We start from the raw sequence: 20,672 nt of genomic DNA, 5'->3' as shown, positions 1-20,672 counted from the left end.
TGACTGTGCTTGAAGTGTGAACCGAGCGGAGCTGTGGAGTGCCGAGTTGCGTGTGATTCAGCTTGCGACACGAGTGCAGGTGGGGGCCGTCACGTGGAGAGTGGATTGGGTTTGGGTTGTGGCGTGGGGTTGGGAGGGCGGTGGGGCTGCAAATTCCTTTTTGAGGGTTTTGACCGAGTGAGGAAGGCGCGGGGGACTTTCTGTTTTTTCCATCGGAGCGAAGCGAAAGAAGGAAGGCAGGGGACGGAGAAAGGAGGAGCTGTCGAGGTCAAAGGGCCAAAGGTCCCAAGGTCCCCATCTTGTAGAAAGGGCCCATTATTTTGCCGCTTGCACGATTCGCTAGTTGTCACCCGAAATCTCTTCGATACCGCCAAATGCCGTCGAATGAGTGGAAAAGCATGGGTCCTTTCGTGCGTGCATTCCTTTCCGATCTTTCTTATTAGCGCCCGTCTTTTCTTGGTCCTTTTTTCTTCTTCTTTTTTTGCGGTAAACTTGACATTTATTTTATCGAGAGCGTTCAGCAAGAAAATAGCCCAAGTCAAAACCTCTCTCTTAACATATCCAACTGAACTCATCTTTATTTAAAAAGCATCCATTAATTATAGCCTTTTTTCTCGCCAATCAAACGTCGGTTATTAGATTTCTTTCTCGAGATGTACACTAATAGGCTCTAATACCATTCGTTTGGTGCTCGCCATGAAAGCTTGATACTTTTCACCTAGAAAGATCATCAAGAGAGAACTCAAGCTACTTGAACCCACATTTACTCAAAAACATAAGTTAATGAGTTATGGGTCACTTATGATTTGTTAACTACTCAACACCACACCAATTCTCCAATGTAAGGCTTCTTTAATACAATTCACACGTGCATCTTAACAAATTTTGTGTCAATCTAGCTTTGTTAAGATTTAAAATTCTAAAGTTACGACTAAACAGATTCTATATCACATAATTCAATGAATGTCAAGTGAGGGCACCACAAACAAGTCGAGGAACTTATGCGCTACTTGAGCTCACTTTGTTTGAGTTACTCAAACCCAAGTCATAATCCTTGTCATGTCTAAGTCGAGTTTTGAAAATCATATGTGTATTAAGAATTTAAATCCTAAGTCGTGAATTGGTTTGAGCTTAGAAGAGACCGAATTAAGTTTAGGCTTTATAATCAATTAGCCGACCCTTAGGTGGTTTTACCTGCTGCAGGAAGGTCACGACAAAGAGAATCCAAGTTCTCTCCCACAAATGATATTTCAATATGAATAATCATCATGTCTTCCAAATTAATGCATTCATATGGGGTTGTCTTGTCTATGTCTATGTCTATGGGTCCTATTACTTTCTTTTATCCATGAGCTCATCGTGAAGCATCGATCGTTCCGTTAACCCTCTTAATGGGTCCGGACACATTTGCTGGGCTCCTCCTCTAGAATATAGATGAGAACAAAACGGACCTGAGCCTACAGAACCCATACAAATTTCATTGGCACACTTTTGCCATATACGCGATTCATTCGAAAATCAATTGGGTAAGTCTGAAAACCACTTCTCTCAAATTCATGATGGCTCGGGCGGTTTCTTTATTAACTATAAACAATGCCCGATGTTGCAGTGAACGCAGCCTACTTTTGCGCTTTGTTTCACTTTCCCATCCGCTCTATCGGCGGCCCAACATCGGAAGACCCGTGCTTCATCGATATGCTCTTTATCTAATGGCACATCACAAAAGTGGCGTCCGCACTCTATTAAACAGCTTCTATGTACAAGTGAAATTGAGAAATGGTCAGATGGAGTGGCTCCATAATGACGCGTATGCGTCCAAGTTCCCGTCGTCCTCTCCGCCATATATATCTTCGCCGCATTGTGGGGGAGACAAGAGCATCCCCTCCGCCATATCGGCGATCAACCCCGGCATCCCAAAGATGTCCTCCTCGTCGTACGACACTCCCTCTTCCGAATGCAACTTCTTCTCGTCCCCTGACATTATGTCCTCGGATTCCACCGGCAGGAATGCCTCTGCAGCCTTGGCCGCCGCCTTCTGTATGTCCTTGGCATCCGCCGATGCCGGCTTGGGCAGCCGCCACGCAGAGTCTGCGAAGTTGAGGCAGGCAGACTGGCCTCTCAGCGCGAGCGCTGCCACGTCATGCGCCCTCGCTGCCATCTCCACAGTAGGGAAGGTGCCGAGCCAGATCCTCGACTTCTTTTTGGGCTCGCGAACCTCGCAGACCCATTTGCCCGAGTCGCGCAGACGCACCCCGCGGTACACGGGGTGGCGGGTCTCCCGGAACTTCTTCCTCCCGGCGGGCTTCTTCGGGTGGTCGGACGCGAGCTGCACTTCCTTGTCGGAGAAGTTCATGGGAGGACGTCTGCGCTGGGATAGCGCGATAGCAGTTGAGTAGGAGCGAAGCGGATAATGAGTGAGGTGGGGCTAGTGTTTATATGAGACAGAAGCTGGCTGGAGCAGCGAGAAGTGTTTACTGATATGGGGGTGTTGTGTAGAGAATTAGGAGTGAGGGGAGTTGGGTTTATATATATGAAGCGGGGACGCGGGATTTAAAAGAGGAAACAGACTCGTACTCAAGAGTTTCCTGCCTACGGGGAAGACGCCGAGTCTGATTGACAGGGACTTGAAGTGTGAAGCCTAGCTGTGGAGAGAAAGAGCGAGTGAGGGTCGTGCCAAGTTGTGGAGAGAAAGAGCGAGTGAGGAAACAGACTCGTAGTCGTACCCAAGAGTTGCTGCCTGCGGGGAAGACGCAGAATCTGAGTGAGTGGGACTTAAAGTGTGAGCCCAGCTGTTGAGTGAGCGTGCGACACGTGTGCATGGGGCCATGACGTGGCAAGTGGATTGGGTTTGGTTGTGGGCCTTGTGGCGTGGGATTGGGAGGGTGGTGGGGCTGCAAATTCCTTTTTGAGGGTTTTGACCGAGTGAGGAAGGCGCGGGGGACTTTCTGATTTTTCATCGGAGCGAAGCGAAAGAAGGGAAGGCAGGGGACGGAGAAAGGAGGAGCTGTCGAGGTCAAAGGATCAGAGGTCCCCATCGAAGGACCCCTCATTCTGTTGCTCGCGCGATTCACTAGTTTTCACCCGAAATATCTTTCTCCTTCTCCTCATGGCCATTTTGGGAACACCCCTGCCACTAATTTCGTCCAGGCAAAAGCATAGGTCCTTCCGTGTGCGAATTCCTTTTCGATCTTCTTATTAGTGCCCGTGTTTTTCTTGGTCTTTTTTTTCTTTTTTTTTTGGTTGCTGGAGAACCGCTACCGACAAACCACCACGTAAACCTCGGGTGTTCAATTTGCAAAAACCACCACCCCGACGCCACGCTTAACTCACCACACACGCGCTTAAAATTCTGTCGCTTCGCAGGGGGATTTTGAACCTTGGCCTCCTCAGTGGAGGACGTGTTTTTCTTGGTCTTTTTTATTTCCAGTAAACTTGACAATTTATTTTATCGAGAGCAAGTCACAAAAGCCCAATACATTTTGCCTAGAGAGAGAGCTCAAGTTCGAGCATCTATCTTATCATATCCAACTATACTCACATTTACTTAAAAACATCAATTATCTATGGTTTCTTCTCGCCAAACAAGTGTCAATCATGAGATTTCTTTCTTAAGATATTCATCATTCGGCTCTAATACCATTTGTTTGGAGCACACAATAGAAACGCAATACATTTCGCCTAGGAGATCATTAAGAGAAAGCTTAAGTCTAAATCTCTTAACATATCCAGTTAAACCCACCTTAACTCAAAAGCTTAAACTACATCACATTAATTCTCTAATTCTCTAATGTGGGGCTTCTCCAATATAATTCACCTATACATCCTAGCATATTTTATGTCAATCTATCTTTGTTAAGGTTTAAAATTCTAAAGTTACGACTAAACAAGCTCTATCTCACATAATTCAATGAATGTCAAATGAGGGCAACACAAACAAGCCGAGGAATTCATGGGTTACTGTAGCTCATTTGCTTAGTTATTCAAACCCAAGTCACAATCCTTGTCACATCTAAGTTATGAGTAATTTAAAACTTACAACTATACAAGCTTAAGGTTAACAGTATTTGATTCTTTTACTCACAAACTTAACTTGATGGTGTAGAATTCAATTGTTACATAAATCACAAGATATATGGGATATTATTTATTTTCTTATATAATTGAATGATTATCAATGCAATGAAATCGTGAATTCAACATATTATAGAGTTGAGGGTGAATTTGAGTTAAATTGGAGATGATCTACCTAAATTCAATACTGGATCTTTAATTTTCGAGTCCGAGAGTCAATAATAAACTATCATATAAATAGAATAAATAAATAAATTTAAAAAAAAAGTGCACATGCGGAAAATCCATCAAAAAGCTAGTAAATAACTACATATATGTTTTCCTTTATTGCACCGTACATTGGCATTAGTATCACATTACATATGAAAAATGGGACTCATAACCCCGACAAAGTACCATACATTGCATGTGCATGGTCAAAATTTAGGTATCATTTTATTTTTAAATGCAACCTATGTGAGCTCACATCTAAAGAATGGTAATTATTGACACTTAAATTTTGGCGACTTAACTAATTATTTATTTCATAGAAAATTAGGGTCCGACCTAATCCCTCTACAAAAAATATTATTTAAATTGCATATAATTTTAAGAGCATTGATTAGATAGTTGCATTTGTACTATACTAGCGGCAGATGGACTTAAAAATGGAATGTTCTAAACTTAATTAATAAACTAGACTGATCCCATTTGAGCATGTAATTTTGGCCAAGCCCATAGAATATCTGTGTGGCCAAAATTTGCATCGTAGAGAAAGTCGGAATAATTGAATTATCAAATTATTAAATAAGGTACTTCAAAATAATTCATATTATTCTATGAAGATTCGTTTAGAGAAAATAATCAGAAAATTGCTTAAGTTGAATATCAGAATTTGGAAGTCAAAATTTTTGAAAAACCCTAGGGTGGAGTTAAAATGAAGCCTAGGGCTTCACGGTTGAAAATACAGAGGCCTGGCATATTGAAGACGTGACACATAATTTTTTTGAGCCCACGGTCTCCACAATAGTAAGAAAGAGAGAATGTCCAGAAAGAGAAAATACTTGCTACACAAAATGTGCCTGTGCAACAAATAAGAAAAGGCTTGAAATTACGACACGTGTCCAAAGTGGAGCCTAAATGTCAGACCATCTTGAATTAAGCGGGAACTCTTCTCTCTCTCTCTCTCTTCGTTGCCCTTCGCTCTCTCATTGAGCCCTCGTTCGATCAACGCACCACCGTGCCTCACTTCGAATTCGGCTTCGGTTCTGGCTCCTCCTACTCCTCCCCTCTCTCTTCGCCCAACGCTCTCGAATCTACCCCTCTCTCTCTCTCTCCCCTCCGACAAATCACCGAGCCCTCGTCTAATCGATGAGCCACCACGATGCCCTCCGGCTTTGCCGTCGCTGAACTGTTGCCCCTCCCAACTATGCCCTCTCTCTCTCCCCCCTTCAAGTCACAACCGAGCCCTTGTCCGACGAACCACCATGCGGCCTCCACCTCCACTGTCGCCAAGTTCATCAGTCGGGGCACAATGGTTCATTGGTCGGACGAGAGCTCGATGGGAGAGAGAGGGGCTTACGAAGAGAGACCGGGAGAGTCGAGCGAGAGAGAGAGAGAGAGGCATGCAGGAAAAAGAAATTTTTTCTGGATATTTGGGCCCTACTTTGAACACTCGTCACAATGTCAAGCCCTTCTTATTCATTACAATGGCACATCTAGTGCTGCCAATATTTTCTCAACGCAATTGCACCCATTTTTTTTTTCTCGAGAAACGAAATTTTTTGAAAAGTAGGCCCACGAATGGCACTATATCACTCACAAAATGGACTAATGCATTGTTGAGGTGACTACCACAACTGCACCAAATATTTTCTCCTTCGATAGTGGAGATTATCTTTAATTTGATTTTATTTATTTCTATTCTTATCTATACGAAAATCCCTAAAATATGTAAATAAGATAAAGTATATTTTGATGGATAGCATCGTATATTAGATTGCATATTTAAATTAATCCTAGATAATCATTTTAAATCAATTAGAATAAAGATTTAGGATCTTTTACAAATAGATTGCATGCTAGGATGGACTTTATCTAGTTAGAAATAATATCCAATATAAACTAGATTCGATCTAGATTAATCCTTAAATTGAATTGGATTACATATAGAACTAGGTAAGATTATTTTTAATTCGAATTTTTATGGAAAAACGCACAAAAAATCGCATGCATGTCATGTTACTTAGGTTGTGTCATGTACATGTCATATAGTTTGCATATTAAGCTCATTTAATATTGCATGTCATATAGAATTAGGTCTAGAAATGTCATGTCATGTTGCCTCGTCATTATTACATGCTACATCACGTGTACCATGCCATCTATGCCACATCATTCCATGTCATGCCCGGCACGAAATCATTGCATACTATGTCATTGTGTAACATCATATATGCCATGTCATAACTCATGCCACGTCATGTGCCATGTCATAACTCATGCCACGTCATGTGCCATGTCATCTTTCATGCCGTCATTTGCGTCATGTCATTAGTCACATGTCATTTAGGGGTGGCATGTTAGGTCATTTAATTAAGATTGTGTGTGACTGCAAATTGTATGTCATGATTAGGATACGTAGTTATACATCATCATTTGTCTATGGTATTGCCTTTAGAATAGTTGCATTACATAAAGCATGGATTTCATTAGACAGGAGAAAATCTAAAAAGAAAATTGAGTGGAATTCCGTATTAATTAGAATTTATATTTAGGATGATGAGTTATTTTCTAACTAACACTACTGTATATGCTTTCGTTGCTTTGAAATAGATAATTCTTCCCTTTCCTCACAATTTATTTAACGCTTTGATCATTGAGTGTTAAATAATGGTTGCACACTTGTTTGATTACCTCACATGTTAAGGAGTAAGTTAAAATTAATGCAAGTTGCCTGCAAAATATTTTTCGGAATAAAAGAAAAAAGGTACTGAAAATGGCGTTAGAGAAATCTAGCATAATCAAGTCCCCATGCTCACAATTTTTGGTTCATAGGAGTGAAGTAATTATCCCATTACTTTAATTGGGTTTCTAATCGATCAAACAAAAAATAGATTAGTGACAACTCATGATTGAAAATCATATGTATGTTAAGAATTTAAACCCTAAGTTGTGAATTAATATTGGCTTGTGTAAAATCAATTTCAATATGAATCATCATCATGTCTTCTAGATTAATGCATTCATATGGGATTGTATCGTGTCTATGTCTATGTCTATAGGTTCCGTCACTTTCCTTTATCCATGAGCTCATTGCAAAGTATCGACAGAACGGGATTGTTCTGTTAACCCTCTTAATGGGCCCGGATGCATTTGCTGGGCTCCTCAAGGATTTAGTCGAGAACAAGAAGGACCTGAACCTACAGAACCCATGCGAATTTCATTGGCACATATACACGATACATTCGAAGATCAATTGGGTAAGTCTAAAAACCGCTTCTCTCAAATTCATGATGACTCAGGCAGTTTCTTTATTAATTATAAGCAACACCCGATGTTACCTTGAACACAGCCTATTTTTTTGGGCTTCGTTTCACTTTCCTATCCGCTCTATCGGCGGCCCAACATCAGAAGACCTGTGCTTCATCATCGATATGCTTTTTATCTAATGGCACACCACAAAAATGGCTTCCGCACTCTATTAAACAACTTCTATGTACAAGTGAAATTGAGAAATGGTCAGATGAAATAGCTCCATAATGACGCATATGTGTCCAAGTTCCCGTCGCCCTCTCCGCCATATATATCTCCACCGCATTGGGGGGGAGACAAGAGCATCCCCTCCGCCATATCGGCGATCGACCCAATTACGTCCTTAGATTCCACCGGCTGGAATGCCTCTGCAGCCTTGGCCACCGCCTTTTGTATGTCCTTGGCATCCGCCAACACCGGCGTGAGCAGCGGCCATGCGGAGTCTGTGAAGTTGAGGCAGGCGGACTGGCCCTCAGCGCGAGCGCTGCCATGTCATGCGCCCTCGCCGCCATCTCCACAGTAGGGAAGGTGCCGAGCCAGATCCTCGACTTCTTTTTTTGGGCTCGCGAACCTCGCAGACCCACTTGCCCGAGTCACGCAGCCGCACCCCACGGTACACGGGGTGGCGGGTCTCCTGGAACTTCTTCCTCCCGGCGCGCTTCTTCAGGTGGTGGGATGCGAGGCGCACCTCCTCGTCAGAGAAGTTCACGGGAGGACGTCTGCGCTGGGATAGCGCGATAGCTGTTGAGTAGGAGCGAAGCGGATAATGAGTGAGGTGAGGCTAGTGTTTATATGAGACAGAAGCTGGCTGGAGCAGTGAGAAGGGTTTACTGATATGGGGGTATGGTGTAGAGAGTTAGGAGTGAGGGGAGTTGGGTTTATATATATGAAGCGGGGACGCGGGATTTAAAAGAGGAAACAGACTCGTACTCGAGAGTTTCCTGCCTACGGGGAAGACGCCGAATCTCATTGACAGGGACTTGAATTGTGAAGCCCAGCTGTGGAGAGAAAGAGCGAGTGAGGGTCGGGCCAGGTTGCGTGCGACACGTGTGCAGGTGGGGCCGTGACGTGGCATGTGGATTGGGTTGGGATTGGGGGTGGGAGGGTCGGTGGTGTGGGGCTGCAAATTTTCCTTTCGAGGGCTTCGACTGAGGGAAGATGGGGCGGGGGACTTCCTGCTTCTACCGGAGGGAGATGGGGACTTCCTAGTTTTCACCTGAAATATCTTCGATGCCTGTTTTGGGAACACCCACTGCCACCACGGAGTATTCGATACCGCGGAATGCTATCGAATGATCATCTCGGGTCGTCTGTGCAAAAGCATAGGTCCTTTTGCGTCTGAATTCCTTTCCGATCTTTTTATTAGTCCCCATCTTTTCATGGGTCTTTTTCCCTTTTTGGTAAACCTGACCGTTTATTTTATTGAGCGAACGCAGCAAAAATTTAATACCTTTTGCTCAGGGATATTGCTAAAAGTGTGCCCAAGTCTGAGTCTCTCTTAACCTATGCAATTGGACCCACTTTTATTCAAAAGCACCAACTATCCATGATCTCATAAGCATCAATAATGAGATTTCACTTTGAGATATTCACCAACCATTAATCATTAGATTTCTTTTATGAGATTTTCACCAATGGGCTTTCTACACAAGCTCAAGATCGTCAAGAGGGAGCTTAAGTCCAGGCCTCTTCACGTACTCGATTGGACTCACTTTTACTTTAAAGCTTAAGCCAATAAATTGTGGGTCCATTATGATATATTAACTACTCAATACCGCACTAATTCAGTGGAGTTATGAGTAATTTAAATCTTAGAACTATGCGAGCCTAAGTTTAATAGTGCTTGATTTTTTTACTCAAACATAATTCAAAGGCATACACGAGAGATATGTGGTATTATTTGTTTATTTTTATATAATTTAGTAATTATCAATCAAATGAAGTCGTGAATCCGATACATTATACGCTTAAGGTCGAATATGGAAAATTGATTTAGAGATAATCAAGCTAAATTCAACATCGATTTTAAATTTTCAAGTTTTGGCATTAATGATAAATTATCATTGTTGACACTTAAATTTTGGCTATCAATTTAGGATTTGATTGCATAAAAAAATAGAAATTAATTTTCAATCCTTAAAAAAAAATATTAAAATTGCATAGCATGTAACATTAAGAGCATTTACATGAATAATAATAGAATTTATTAGAAAAATATAAAAGTGAAAAAAAAATTAAAATTTTTTATTTTAAAAAAAAAAGGCCAAGTCTTCTCTTCTTTCTTTTCCCCGGCTCGACCATTTTTCTTCCTTTAGCTCGGCCCTTTACTACCTCCTTTCTTCTCCTCTTCCTTCACGCTTCGCAACATAGCAACATATAGAAGCAAGGCGGGGGAGAAGGCAACGTGATTTTTGGTTTGGGATTAAGTCGACAGGCCAACCGGGCAAAGGGCGAGATGGCATGGCCGTCGGCCCGATGACATTCAAAAGAAGAGAGGGAGAGAGAGGCTAGGGGAGGGGGCGTGCTTGCTTACTAGACATAGAGAGTGAGCCGAGAGAGATAGAGGTCAAGAGAGTGAGAACTAAGATTGAACAAAGAGCAAAAGGAGCCTCGGCCACGTGTGAGCTCCATTCAACGACCCCTCCCGATAGACGTCTTCAAGCCCAAACTATGAAAAAAAGTATCAAAAAAGTCATAAACTTATTATATTGGTATTGATTCGGTCATGAATCTTTCAGTTATACTAATTTAGTCCTAAACACATTGGTATAAATTTAGTCTATCTGATCAATTTATCAATTTAAGTTCGAAATTACTTACGCAAACACCAGCCATGCTACATGATATGGCCGGTATTAATGTTGACATTTTTAATAATATTTTAATAATATTTTAATGACTTTTTCTCCATTCCTTTTTCTTTGCCTTTTCTTTTTATAGTGGCTATCGTGAGCCACGGCCATGGCCACAGCCAATGGGAGTTGACCTTGCCTAGGGGAGGTTGCCCTTGCCAGCTACAAGTGAGGGTTGACGTCACCGGACCATGCTTGAGAGAGGGCGAGTGTCGGCCGTCCAGGCACGGCTAGGCAAGGTCCCCTCACTAGATATGGTGAAGCTAACCCTTGCCCAAGCTAAGGTAGCCTTGTTGCACCTCACAGAGCCTCGCTTGGGTAAGTGCAAGCTCCAATGAGACCTTAAGTGGGGCTTATTACAACTCGCCCTCACCCAAGCAAGGCTCAACATGGCCAACCCTCGCTTGGGTGAGGGTCGATCTTGCGTTGAGGAGGCTATTCCTCACCTAGACTAGGGCAAGGCCTGCTATCACCCAAGCTCGCCAGGTCTCACCCTCAACCGGGGAGGCTTGGCAAGGCATGGTGAGGCATGGTTGGCGCTTACCCTCGCCTAAGAGTAGTCAACCCTTGTCAGCCATGGTCTGTGGTTGGGGGTCGACGATAGCCACCGGAAAAAGAAAAGGCGAAGAAAAGAGTAAGGGAAAAAATAGTTTAAAAATTTTAAAATTCAGAAAAATATTAAAATAGTTTTTTTAAAATGTCCACTTTAGTGTTACTCATGCCATGTAGGATGCTCGGAGTCCACTTTACTAGCAATTTTTGACCTAAATTATTCAGATGGATTAAATTGGTATAAATGTGAAAATGTTTAGGATTAAATTGATCAAATTGAAAAGTTTATGACTAAATTGATACCCATGCAATAAGTTTAGGACTTTTCCCTTGAAGCATGGAAAATGCCCTATTTCTCCCTTGCTTATCAAGTTTGAGAACATCGAATCAAACCAATGAGATTTTGGGCAGATCGTGCAAAAACCAAACTGATTTGTTGCCAATAATGCGGATTTGGAGCTTAATATGTTGGGTTTAGGCCATGAACGACGTAGAATTTGAACATGGAAGTGATGTTTCGAACTGCCTATCAACCGTTTGACAAAATGCTTGAATAAAGCATCAAATTCGAGTTCATAAAATCAATTCTTAAAATGTTTGTTTTGCAAAAAAAAAAAAAAAAAAAACTTTGTTTTGCACTAAATTTGTTCTAATATTGTTGCGTTATCACTGAATTGGGTTTCTTTTTTATTTAGTGGCATATCGTTTGATGCCTAAGTCGACCATGGATGAACGTCTACTACCCGCAAAATCCATACCTCTCACTAGACAAGCCTGCGGTTAGAGGCCTCAGTCCTTTCTTTTTGTCTCGGTGTACATATATGTGTTGGAATGGCTTTCGTTGCAATGCGTTTTTCTCAACCGACATTAAAGTCGCCGATGAGGTTTGGCCATGGTGAGAGAGGGGCGGCCGACAACCGGGTAGTGGCCAGGATTGGTGACTGGGAGAGGTGTTGATGTTTTTGGAGTGGAGAAGAAGATTAGTAGGCAATCATTGGCCGGAGGACGATTCGTTCCGGCGAAGCACCAAGAAAGGGAGTCCTTGGCGTGGCCTCGGTGAAGTCCAAGGAACAAAACGATGCAGAAAGAAGAGAATAAAAAAAAATTATGAAAAAAAAAAGAGAAAGAGAAAAGGAAAAGGGAGTGATAAATGACTATACATTGGATTTGTTTAGTTTTAATTAGACCGAATGGGCTTTGAGCCTAAATAGGTTTAATGAGCTTGGGTTTAATTAGGATTGGTAAATTCGGGCTGATTTCGGCTTTAGACGTGCTTGGGCTGAGTTTAGTTCGATGGGCCTAATGCATTTAACTTCAATAAAATGGGCTTGATGAGTTTTCTTTTCGGAATGGGTTAGTTTTTAACAAACCCAATCGTGTCCTTCGAACAAAAATTAAACCCAAAATTTAATAAGCCTTAAGAGCTTTACAATAGGGATGTTCAATTTATCGTCTTAATGGGCCAGAGCAAAAGGCATTTGAACCCAAACAAACCATAAGAATTACAAGAGCACACTCTTTGCCTTGTACATGGTACACGATTACATTCGAAGATCATGATGACTCGGGCAGTCTCTTTATCAACTATATGCAATGCCCGATGCTGCCGTGAACATGGCCTACTTTTATTCTTCCATCAGAGGCCCAACATCAGAAGAGCCGTGCAGTCTCTATTATCTATCTAACGGCATGCCCCAAAATTGGAGAATTGGCTTCCGAAAATACCTTCTGCTTTCGTACCCACCTTCGCCTTTCATCCGCACTCCATCAAAAATATTTTAGTACGGCATCCCAGTCGTCCCTAACCACAAAAAGTATAACTGAACTTGAGAAATGACTACATGGAATAGCTCCATAACGACACGTATGCATCCAGATTCCCGTCGTCCTCTCCGCCGTACCCATCTCCGCCGCATCGTGGTGGAGGCAAGAGCATCCCCTCCGCCATATTCATGAGCAACCCCGGCATCCCGAAGACGTCCTCGTCGTCGTACAGCATTCCCTCCTCCGAAGGCGACTTCTTCTCGTCCCCCGACATCACGTCCTCGGACTCGGACTCCACTGGCTGGAATGCCTCCGCGGCCTTGGCCGCCGCCTTCTGTATGTCCTTGGTGTCTGCCGACGCTGGCACGGGCAGCCGCCACGCGGAGTCTGCGAAGTTGAGGCAGGCAGACCGGCCCCTCAGCGCGAGCGCTGCCACATCGTGCGCCCTCGCCGCCATCTCCACAGTAGGGAAGGTGCCGAGCCAGATCCTCGACTTCTTTCTGGGCTCGCGGACCTCGCAGACCCACTTGCCCGAGTCACGCAGCCGCACTCCCCGGTACACGGGGTGGCGCGTCTCCCGGAACTTCTTCCTCCCGGCGCGCTTCTTTGGGTGGTGGGACGCGAGGCGCACCTCCTCGTCGGAGAAGTTCCCGGGGGCTGCCATGGCGCTACTCCCGTTGGACAGCGGCGACGAGAAGGACGGCGTGGGGAAGTCGAAGCGGCAGGAGTTGGGATGGGGATCAGAAGAGAAAGGGTTCGTGGGAGGGCGTCTGCAGTGGGATAGTGCGATAGCTGTTGGGTTGGAGTGAAGTGGATAATGAATGGGGTGGGGCTAGTGTTTATAAGAGACAGAAGCTGGCTGGAGCAGTGATGAGTGTTTACTGATATGGGGTGTTGGGCTTTTATATATGAAGCGGGGACGCGGGATTTAAAAGAGGAAACAGACTCGTACTCAACAGTTGACGCCTACGGGGAAGACGCAAATATCTGTGAGTGACGAGGGACTTGAAGTGTGAACCCAGCGGTGGGACCGAGCGAGCGAGTGAGGGTGGTGCCAAGTTGAGTGCGATTCCGCGTGCGACACGTGTACAGGTGGAGCCGTGACGTGGGGTTGGGATTGGGAGGGCGGCTGGTGGTGGGGCAGCAAATTTTCTTTTTGAGGGTTTTGGCTGAGAGTGAAGAAGGCGCGAGGGAGGGAGACTGGAGAGGGAGAAAATATTGGGCGGGTCAGTCCCCGGCCACTCACGAGGTGCCATGTGGAGCGGTGGGCTCACTTGTTGGTGTCTTCTGCCTTCTTCTTCCCCTCTCATTTAGCCTGCCGACGCCCTCTCTCCTATGCAGCGCATTTACTGCGCCTTAAACTTTTCTCCTTCTTTCTCAAACGAAAACGAAGCAACGAAGAAGCCCATTCCTCTCCATTTCTTTCCTTCCGAAATTTTGAATCTCAAATTTTCTCTCCCCGCTCGTTGCTGCTCCGTCGTGCATCAAGCGGCCCTTCCCCTGCCGTCGCCGACGAACCACTTTACGGCCGCCCCTGCTTCGGTGCTCGCTCGCTTCTCTCTCTTTGGCCTCGTTGCTGCTCCGTCGTTCGTTCCGGCGTTCCCGGGATCGCAGACGCAGCACGCGGAGGAGAAGCAGGCCTCTTCGAGCTCCCCTCGACGTCGGCGAGCGTCGCCTGCCGAGCGAGAACCCCACACACGGAAGGCTCGCTGGTGCCGTACGCCGCCAGCGTGGTGCTGAGCTGCGTGTTCGCGGGGCTCCGCCACCTTGACCCGAACCGGGAGGCCTCCAAGAAGGCCCTTGAGCACAAGAAGGAAATCGTATCGCCCTGCACGGTGTTGGGGATTTGAGGTTTGGGTGGCTTGGATGGAGGGTTATGCAGTGTTTGATGTGCTTATGTGGGAGAATTTGGGAGCTTTTTGCCTTTGGTCAAGTTGTCCTGAGTTTATGACCGAGATGAGATGATTCGAATTGCTCGCCACCAGCAAAATGCTTGTTCCATATTTCGTTCGGGGTTTGATGGGATTCCGTATGCCCGTGCCCTAACGGTACTTCTACTACGATTCTTTGCACGGTCAACCGTATAGAATACTTTGCCCAATGAGGCAGAGCTTATGTTTTTTTTTAAGATACTCATTTTGCTTGATGTGAGTGAGATTCGTACTTCTTGCCATTAATGCAGGTCAGGTAGGGCAGCTGTTTGTTGGTAATTATGGTTTCATTTGTTATCTTGCTTTTAGGACTTTTTGATGGGATAATATGAATTTTGGAATTGACAATAATGTGAATTCTTGCTGGTAGGTTGACTGGGCAAAAGAAATATACAAATTGATGGATGAGTATAAGATCAAGGGTACTCCAGATCTTTACACCATCGCTATTAATAGTTGCAGCCAGACCTGCGATTGGGAATTTGCTCTGAGCGTGTACAATGACATGAAAAAGAAAGGCGTGGTTCCTGATGAGGTATTGTTAATCGTAATTTGAACGCATTTAACCTGGTTATCAAGGCTAGGTAAGAAAGGCGTTCTCGAGTATTTAGTCTCAATGTTGTTCCAAAGAATGCTTTATGTTATTTTCCTGCTTTCTCTAGTTGCACTTAACTATAGAAAGGAGATTCATTGATTATGCCATCTGATTTCTATCTTCAGCCTTTTACAAAGAGCCACTCATGGAAGTAGCTTTTTCTCTTCTTCTTCTGTGCAGATTTTTCTCCGTGCATTAATAGACGTTGCAGGGCATGCTGGGAGGGTGGATGCTGCATTTGATATTCTAGAAGAAGCAAGGACTTGTGGAATGCATCTTGGAATTGTATCATACAGTTGTTTGATGGGTGCTTGCAGTAATGTACGACTTCTGCTGATTCTGAATTTATGACAAATTATGTCGTGGAATGGAACTAGTTATTAACTGAAGGATGTCCTCATTGATCTACAAAGAACCCTTGAGGACTACAGCTATCCTCTCTAGGTTTTGATAGTCCCTTGAAGTAAATAGATGTAGTAATTCTAATTTCTCACCACGGCAGTCATAAGTGGTCTTTTCTGTATTTTCTATGTGATGATCAGAAAGTTGGGCTTCTGAAGAATTTTGTATAATGTCTCAGGCAAAAAGTTGGGGGAAGGCTTTAGAGCTATATGAGGATATGAAGTCTATCGGGATAAAGCCAACAATCTCAACAATGAATGGTTTAATCAACCTATGGTTATTTCTTTGTGAGACTTTGACCTAGTATTTAAGTGATTGAGAGAAGAGGATCAGCTTAACTTTTTCTACTAGCTTGTCATGTTAGTATAATGTGTACTGTAGAAGCGCAAGGGAAAATATTCTAAATGTAGTTCCTACCAGTAGAAGAGAGTTAAAATGCTATCATGTCTTTTTTATTCAATAAAAGAAGACATGCAGGACTTGTTCTGCAATGAGAGTATTGGCTACCCTGAAATAGATTTATTTCTATTTTGTTTGAAATACCGAAACTGCAATGAGACAGCTTTTTTGATACAGGTGAAGGGGATCAGCTTCCAAAAGCAATGGAGATATTCTATGATATGAAGAGGCTAGGATTATCCCCTAACACCATCACATACTCAACGCTCCTAGTGGCAAGCGAAAGGTAAGAATTTTGGCGCTTACAAGATAGACTCTTTTTAACAATATTCTTCAGATTATTTTGCTCAAATTTGGCGCTTACAAGCTAGTGTTTCCTTGTCTAGTTTCCCTATTTGAAATTATTAGTGTTCTGTAAGATGAAAGCTACATTCCTCGATAACATGCCAGTTAAGAGACAACACTGATGAGCAGAATCATTTTTTGAAGTGGAGGTTCGAAGATTGGTATATTTTCAGAATAGAAAGCCTGAATTTGGAGAATCATTTGTCACTGTTTTGTGAGGTTTTGGTAATTGGTGAAGTAAATGCGACCGTGACCTTCAAGCTATTATGCTACTTTCTAATATACTGCATCATTTAAAGCAGTAATCTTTATTCAAGCTACTATGTTATCTTCCTGTTGATTTGCCAATACAGTGAGCTATATGTAATTTTTAAGCTGACATTTGCAACCTGTGACAAATTGCCCATCTACACGTTAATTGAAATTAAACAATTACGCAATGTCTCATTGATGCCAAAGGTTCTTGGGGGTTTGTTTCATACATTTATGTATTTACTTTTTGGGGGGTGGATGATTGAGGTTTCAGTGCCAGGAACTAAATGTGGCACCTAAAAGCTGTTTCACCTTTTGGTCAATTTATGTAATTTCTAAAGCACATATACTGCCTCGTAAAGACAGAATAATATCTTCTTCTTCTTCTTTTTCTTCTAGAGTTAGGTATATGCAATTTGCATTAGCTTAGGGGAAAATTCGTTTATTGAATAATAGAAAGATTGAGGTCAGGAGATTGCACCTTTATGTTCTCATCAATTCGATAGTTTCTGCATATTCATATATCTTTGGTTGTATCCTACATTAGAAAGCTTTCCAGCTGGTCAAATGTTTCAGCCATCATCTGTTTAGCTTGTGAGTTAAAGTGACTGACAAACTCACGAGTTAGCTAGTCTGAACTCCTTGAAGGAAGTGTCTCTGTAAGTTCTATTTTGATCTTGGTTTCTTTTTCTTTATCCTTTCTCTTTGTTTGGCATGAATGTCTCGCTGTGTCTTACTATATTCTCAATAATTTCAGGTTCATGGCTTTGTATATGTTCTTGCCAAACAGGATAAACAACTGGTTGCTTACTTAAATGATATGTTCGAGATTTCCAAGGGCAATAAGATGAGGGTAGGATTGATTTGCCTTGCGTTTTTTTTATGACAGATTTGCTTTTCTGTCTTCAAGATCTTAGCATCGAATGTATAGATGTTTGGAGCTTGTAATTTTGATAGCTTGAATCAACTAGTTACAATTGCATTCTTGGATTTGCATTCGTTATCTTCATCGCATTGCCATTGGCCAAAGCTGACTCAGTTACTCTCCCTTGGCTCTTTCTCTCTCGCGATAAATGTTTTCAACATTCATATCCATGAAATTATCATCAATGGGCAGATCGAAAAGAGTAATGAATGGTTTTTTTTTAGTACTTTTGTGGCCTTAATCCCTTTCGTGGATGAACGCTCCAAACAGTCTATTATTTATAATTGCAAAAATAGAGTACAAGTGCTCAACAATTAAGCTTCCTAAATAGCGCATGAGATAAGGGAATTCTTACGGGCATAAAAAACAATAATCGTGTTGCTAGAAGTATATGCAATTATACACCAAAATCATATATTTTCGCCAAATTATAACTTCTTAACACATCATCCTATATACTCAATGAACTACCCAACATAAAAACATATGCCCTTCTTTAATTACCATTCCACTATCAAGCTTTCCAAATATGGAAGATAGAAGAATTCTAACAAGCATAAAAAACAACGATCATGCTGCTATCTTTCGCCTCCTGACCAATTTTTGTGTGATCGTGCATTGTCTCCGCCTTCAAAATCGTTCAATTCATTCGTCATAGGATGTTGGAAAGAGCTATTCATATGCCTTAATTAGTGCATTGCTTCAAGTGGGAACTACTCGAGGGCATGGTGCTGAGCAATATCAACATGAGCGAAAGGTTCGGCTTATCAGTTCCAAGAGCCAATCACTTGTTAGCAGTGCCGACCTATCGCCTGCTTGTTTAGATCCCCGGAAAAGGCCGCCTTTCCACCTGTCAGTAATACTCCTTTTACAGGAAAATTGCCTAGCTTAGGTTTTCTTTTCTATTTCTGCTTTAGTTCCAATAAGCCTATTCACGACTCAAATGTTCTATTATGATGTATCCTGCACGGATGTGAAACTAGTTAGATATTCTGTGGGATGCAGTACAGCCGAATACAAGGAAATAAGAACTACACTGTTGCTCGGCCAGTTCTGGAAGCAAGACAGCGGCAAAAATAGAATACATAAGAAAATTTAGTATATTTCAGCATCTTGATTGTCATAGGCCATTGTGATAAGCTCCTGATTCGTTTATCGTTTCTTGCATTTTCACATTAAATTTGGGTCCAGCAGGGATCTCTTCTCTAATCCAGTCATGACTTCCTCTCGAGTACCCTGGCTTCGTTAACTCAGATAAACCGCCATCAGACACCAGCAGTCCACTTTGACGCCGAAAGGCTTCCTCAACTGTCCAGTCTCAAAGACCTCTCTCGAGTACCCACCCGCTGCAGCTCATTGCGAAAGACTGAGCGGCTCATTGCGAAAGACCTCTCTTCGCTCAGCTGGAGCCTGCAAATGGAAGATAGACATGCAGACAATCAAGGCAATGCAAAGTCACCCAGCTTTTGACAGACAAAGAAGTCGGTAACATCTACTCCAATATCTTAACAATTGTAATAACGAATTTATTGAACTATCTAAGCCTAGGCATCGATCTCACATGTCTACTTGTCTTAATCTGCTTCGTAACAACGATACATCAGCGCATGACAATAGCCCGACACCTCTGATAAAATGCTCAATCGTTTAGCAAGTTCTTATATTCATGAATGCTTATATATTAATAAGAGAAAAAGCTAAATTACATACAGCCTCTCGAAAATATCTTTTAAAAGTTAGTCAACTGGTTGCATAAAAACTTCAAGGCCTCTGTTCAGCATAGTTGAATATGAGCACCGCTTTTTTCTCATAGCATGCTAATCAACAATGGTGCTCAATCGGACCCACGGTTTATGCCATTTTGTTGAATCCGTAGCATTCCATGTCAATATCATTCATACATCAAGAGTTGCAAATTACGGCATAGAAAATTAGAACCGAAAAGACCTAACATCGATCGATCACCGGTAATTCAAAGACCTAAACACGGTGAACCACGGAAACAGTTCAAAATGCTGCTTGGATTTTCTTTTGGGGAAAAAAGATCAGTGGAATAGATCTTCAAGGCATTGAAGAATATAAGAAGCAATATACACAATCATCCTCTCTGACATGGCGAGCCAAAAATGGAAGTAAAATCCTTTGACTTACCTAGTGAAACAATAGTACACGAAACTAAGGTACCGAGAGCGCCAAAAAGCATGATGATCATAAAGTTTCTAAAGAATTGCTTCTTTTAACCTGAAACCCGAAAAGGATGATTAGCACCAATAAATAACTTATTAAAACTCCATATCATAAGCCTATAAGAAATTATTATTCACTCAACAGAGATTAGAAAATAGAAAGGAGATAAATCCCATATAAAATAGTCAGAACACTTTCAACCCTAGAAGATATAGGCAACCTTTCTGTAAAGTTCAAAGATGAGACAGTAAATTAAATTATACAACTTGTCTATCAACTCTATATTTTGTAAAGTATAACATATTAATATACATGGACATTTTGCTAACTATCAAATTATTCAAATCTTCAATGATCTGTCTTCTATCCATCTATATAGTCTATCCCTCACAGTTAATAAAGCCCATGTCGAATTCTTTCAAACCCGTTTACGCTTCGAGGAACTCTTTACAATTATGGAAAAATCCAACCCAATCTCAGTAAGTGGAGTTACTTGTATCGGAAGACAAATTCGAAAAAACAAACATGTAGCAACAAATGATGCCTAAAAGTTACCATGTAAAAAGAATGATGCCTAAATGCTACTGTGTAAGATGATATGAGAAAAGTTCTTCACCACTCCAATTGGAAATTAACTTACCCCGCATTGAATATGATAGGTGGCGAAGATATATGAAGAAGAGATCTTCAATAAACACTAAGAGATGGGAGCTTTTCATTCCTGTGGTCAGTAAAATAACGATACCGGTACATAATCCTTGCAAAAAAATTCGAAAGTCATTACTAACAACCTACTTGAATTAAACCAAAAGCCTTCAGCCTACGGCACAAGACCAAAAGAAATGTTTGCACATGTACAAGTAACGCCAACATGCAAGGTGCAA

At 42.4% G+C, this 20,672-nt stretch overlaps 3 protein-coding genes and 1 pseudogene across 7 annotated transcripts; 1 reads left to right on the top strand and 3 right to left on the bottom strand.

The window, feature by feature from the left end:
* Positions 1–1,752: 1,752 nt before the first annotated feature.
* Positions 1,753–2,471, bottom strand: LOC120292898 (dehydration-responsive element-binding protein 1B-like). The gene has a single exon (XM_039311465.1). It carries the CDS (start codon positions 2,351–2,353, stop codon positions 1,781–1,783), a length of 573 nt encoding a protein of 190 aa, XP_039167399.1. The 5' UTR covers positions 2,354–2,471; the 3' UTR covers positions 1,753–1,780.
* Positions 2,472–7,791: 5,320 nt separating this feature from the next.
* On the bottom strand, positions 7,792–8,957 carry LOC104415530 (annotated as a pseudogene).
* Positions 8,958–12,405: 3,448 nt separating this feature from the next.
* LOC120286459 (dehydration-responsive element-binding protein 1D-like) lies at positions 12,406–13,614 on the bottom strand. The gene has a single exon (XM_039302949.1). The coding sequence runs from the start codon at positions 13,414–13,416 to the stop codon at positions 12,826–12,828; it is 591 nt and encodes a 196-aa protein (XP_039158883.1). The 5' UTR covers positions 13,417–13,614; the 3' UTR covers positions 12,406–12,825.
* Positions 13,615–14,048: 434 nt separating this feature from the next.
* On the top strand, positions 14,049–17,683 carry LOC104449085 (pentatricopeptide repeat-containing protein MRL1, chloroplastic-like). 5 transcript variants are annotated; one of them, XR_005545358.1, is made up of 6 exons: positions 14,059–14,800; positions 15,054–15,218; positions 15,459–15,599; positions 16,257–16,365; positions 17,228–17,335; positions 17,434–17,683. XR_005545358.1 is itself a non-coding variant. In XM_018860531.2 (4 exons), exons 1-4 carry the CDS (start codon positions 14,929–14,931, stop codon positions 15,982–15,984), a joined length of 438 nt encoding a protein of 145 aa, XP_018716076.2. In that variant the 5' UTR covers positions 14,049–14,928; the 3' UTR covers positions 15,985–16,250. The 5 variants fall into 5 exon arrangements, 3 of the variants coding, with proteins under 3 accessions (XP_018716076.2, XP_018716079.2, XP_039154970.1); XR_005545383.1 differs by lacking the exon at positions 17,228–17,335 and having other exon boundaries at positions 14,060–14,800; XM_018860531.2 differs by lacking the exons at positions 16,257–16,365; positions 17,228–17,335; positions 17,434–17,683 and adding an exon at positions 15,859–16,250 and having other exon boundaries at positions 14,049–14,934.
* Positions 17,684–20,672: the final 2,989 nt, after the last annotated feature.

The sequence above is a fragment of the Eucalyptus grandis genome, chromosome 1 (genome assembly GCF_016545825.1).
Source record: "Eucalyptus grandis isolate ANBG69807.140 chromosome 1, ASM1654582v1, whole genome shotgun sequence".
Taxonomy (NCBI): Eukaryota; Viridiplantae; Streptophyta; class Magnoliopsida; order Myrtales; family Myrtaceae; genus Eucalyptus; species Eucalyptus grandis.
This window is presented reverse-complemented; position numbering and strand designations above follow the sequence as displayed.

Bases quoted from the DNA above. Each gene is read 5' to 3' on its own strand.
- LOC104449085 (XM_039299036.1), top strand. From the start codon at position 14,714: ATGATTCGAATTGCTCGCCACCAGCAAAATGCTTGTTCCATATTTCGT. The intron at 14,801-15,053 runs GTACTTCTACTA...TCTTGCTGGTAG, and splicing joins CGTATGCCCGTGCCCTAACG to GTTGACTGGGCAAAAGAAAT. The intron at 15,600-15,858 runs GTACGACTTCTG...ATAATGTCTCAG, and splicing joins TGATGGGTGCTTGCAGTAAT to GCAAAAAGTTGGGGGAAGGC.
- LOC120286459 (XM_039302949.1), bottom strand. From the start codon at position 13,416: ATGGCAGCCCCCGGGAACTTCTCCGACGAGGAGGTGCGCCTCGCGTCC.
- LOC120292898 (XM_039311465.1), bottom strand. From the start codon at position 2,353: ATGAACTTCTCCGACAAGGAAGTGCAGCTCGCGTCCGACCACCCGAAG.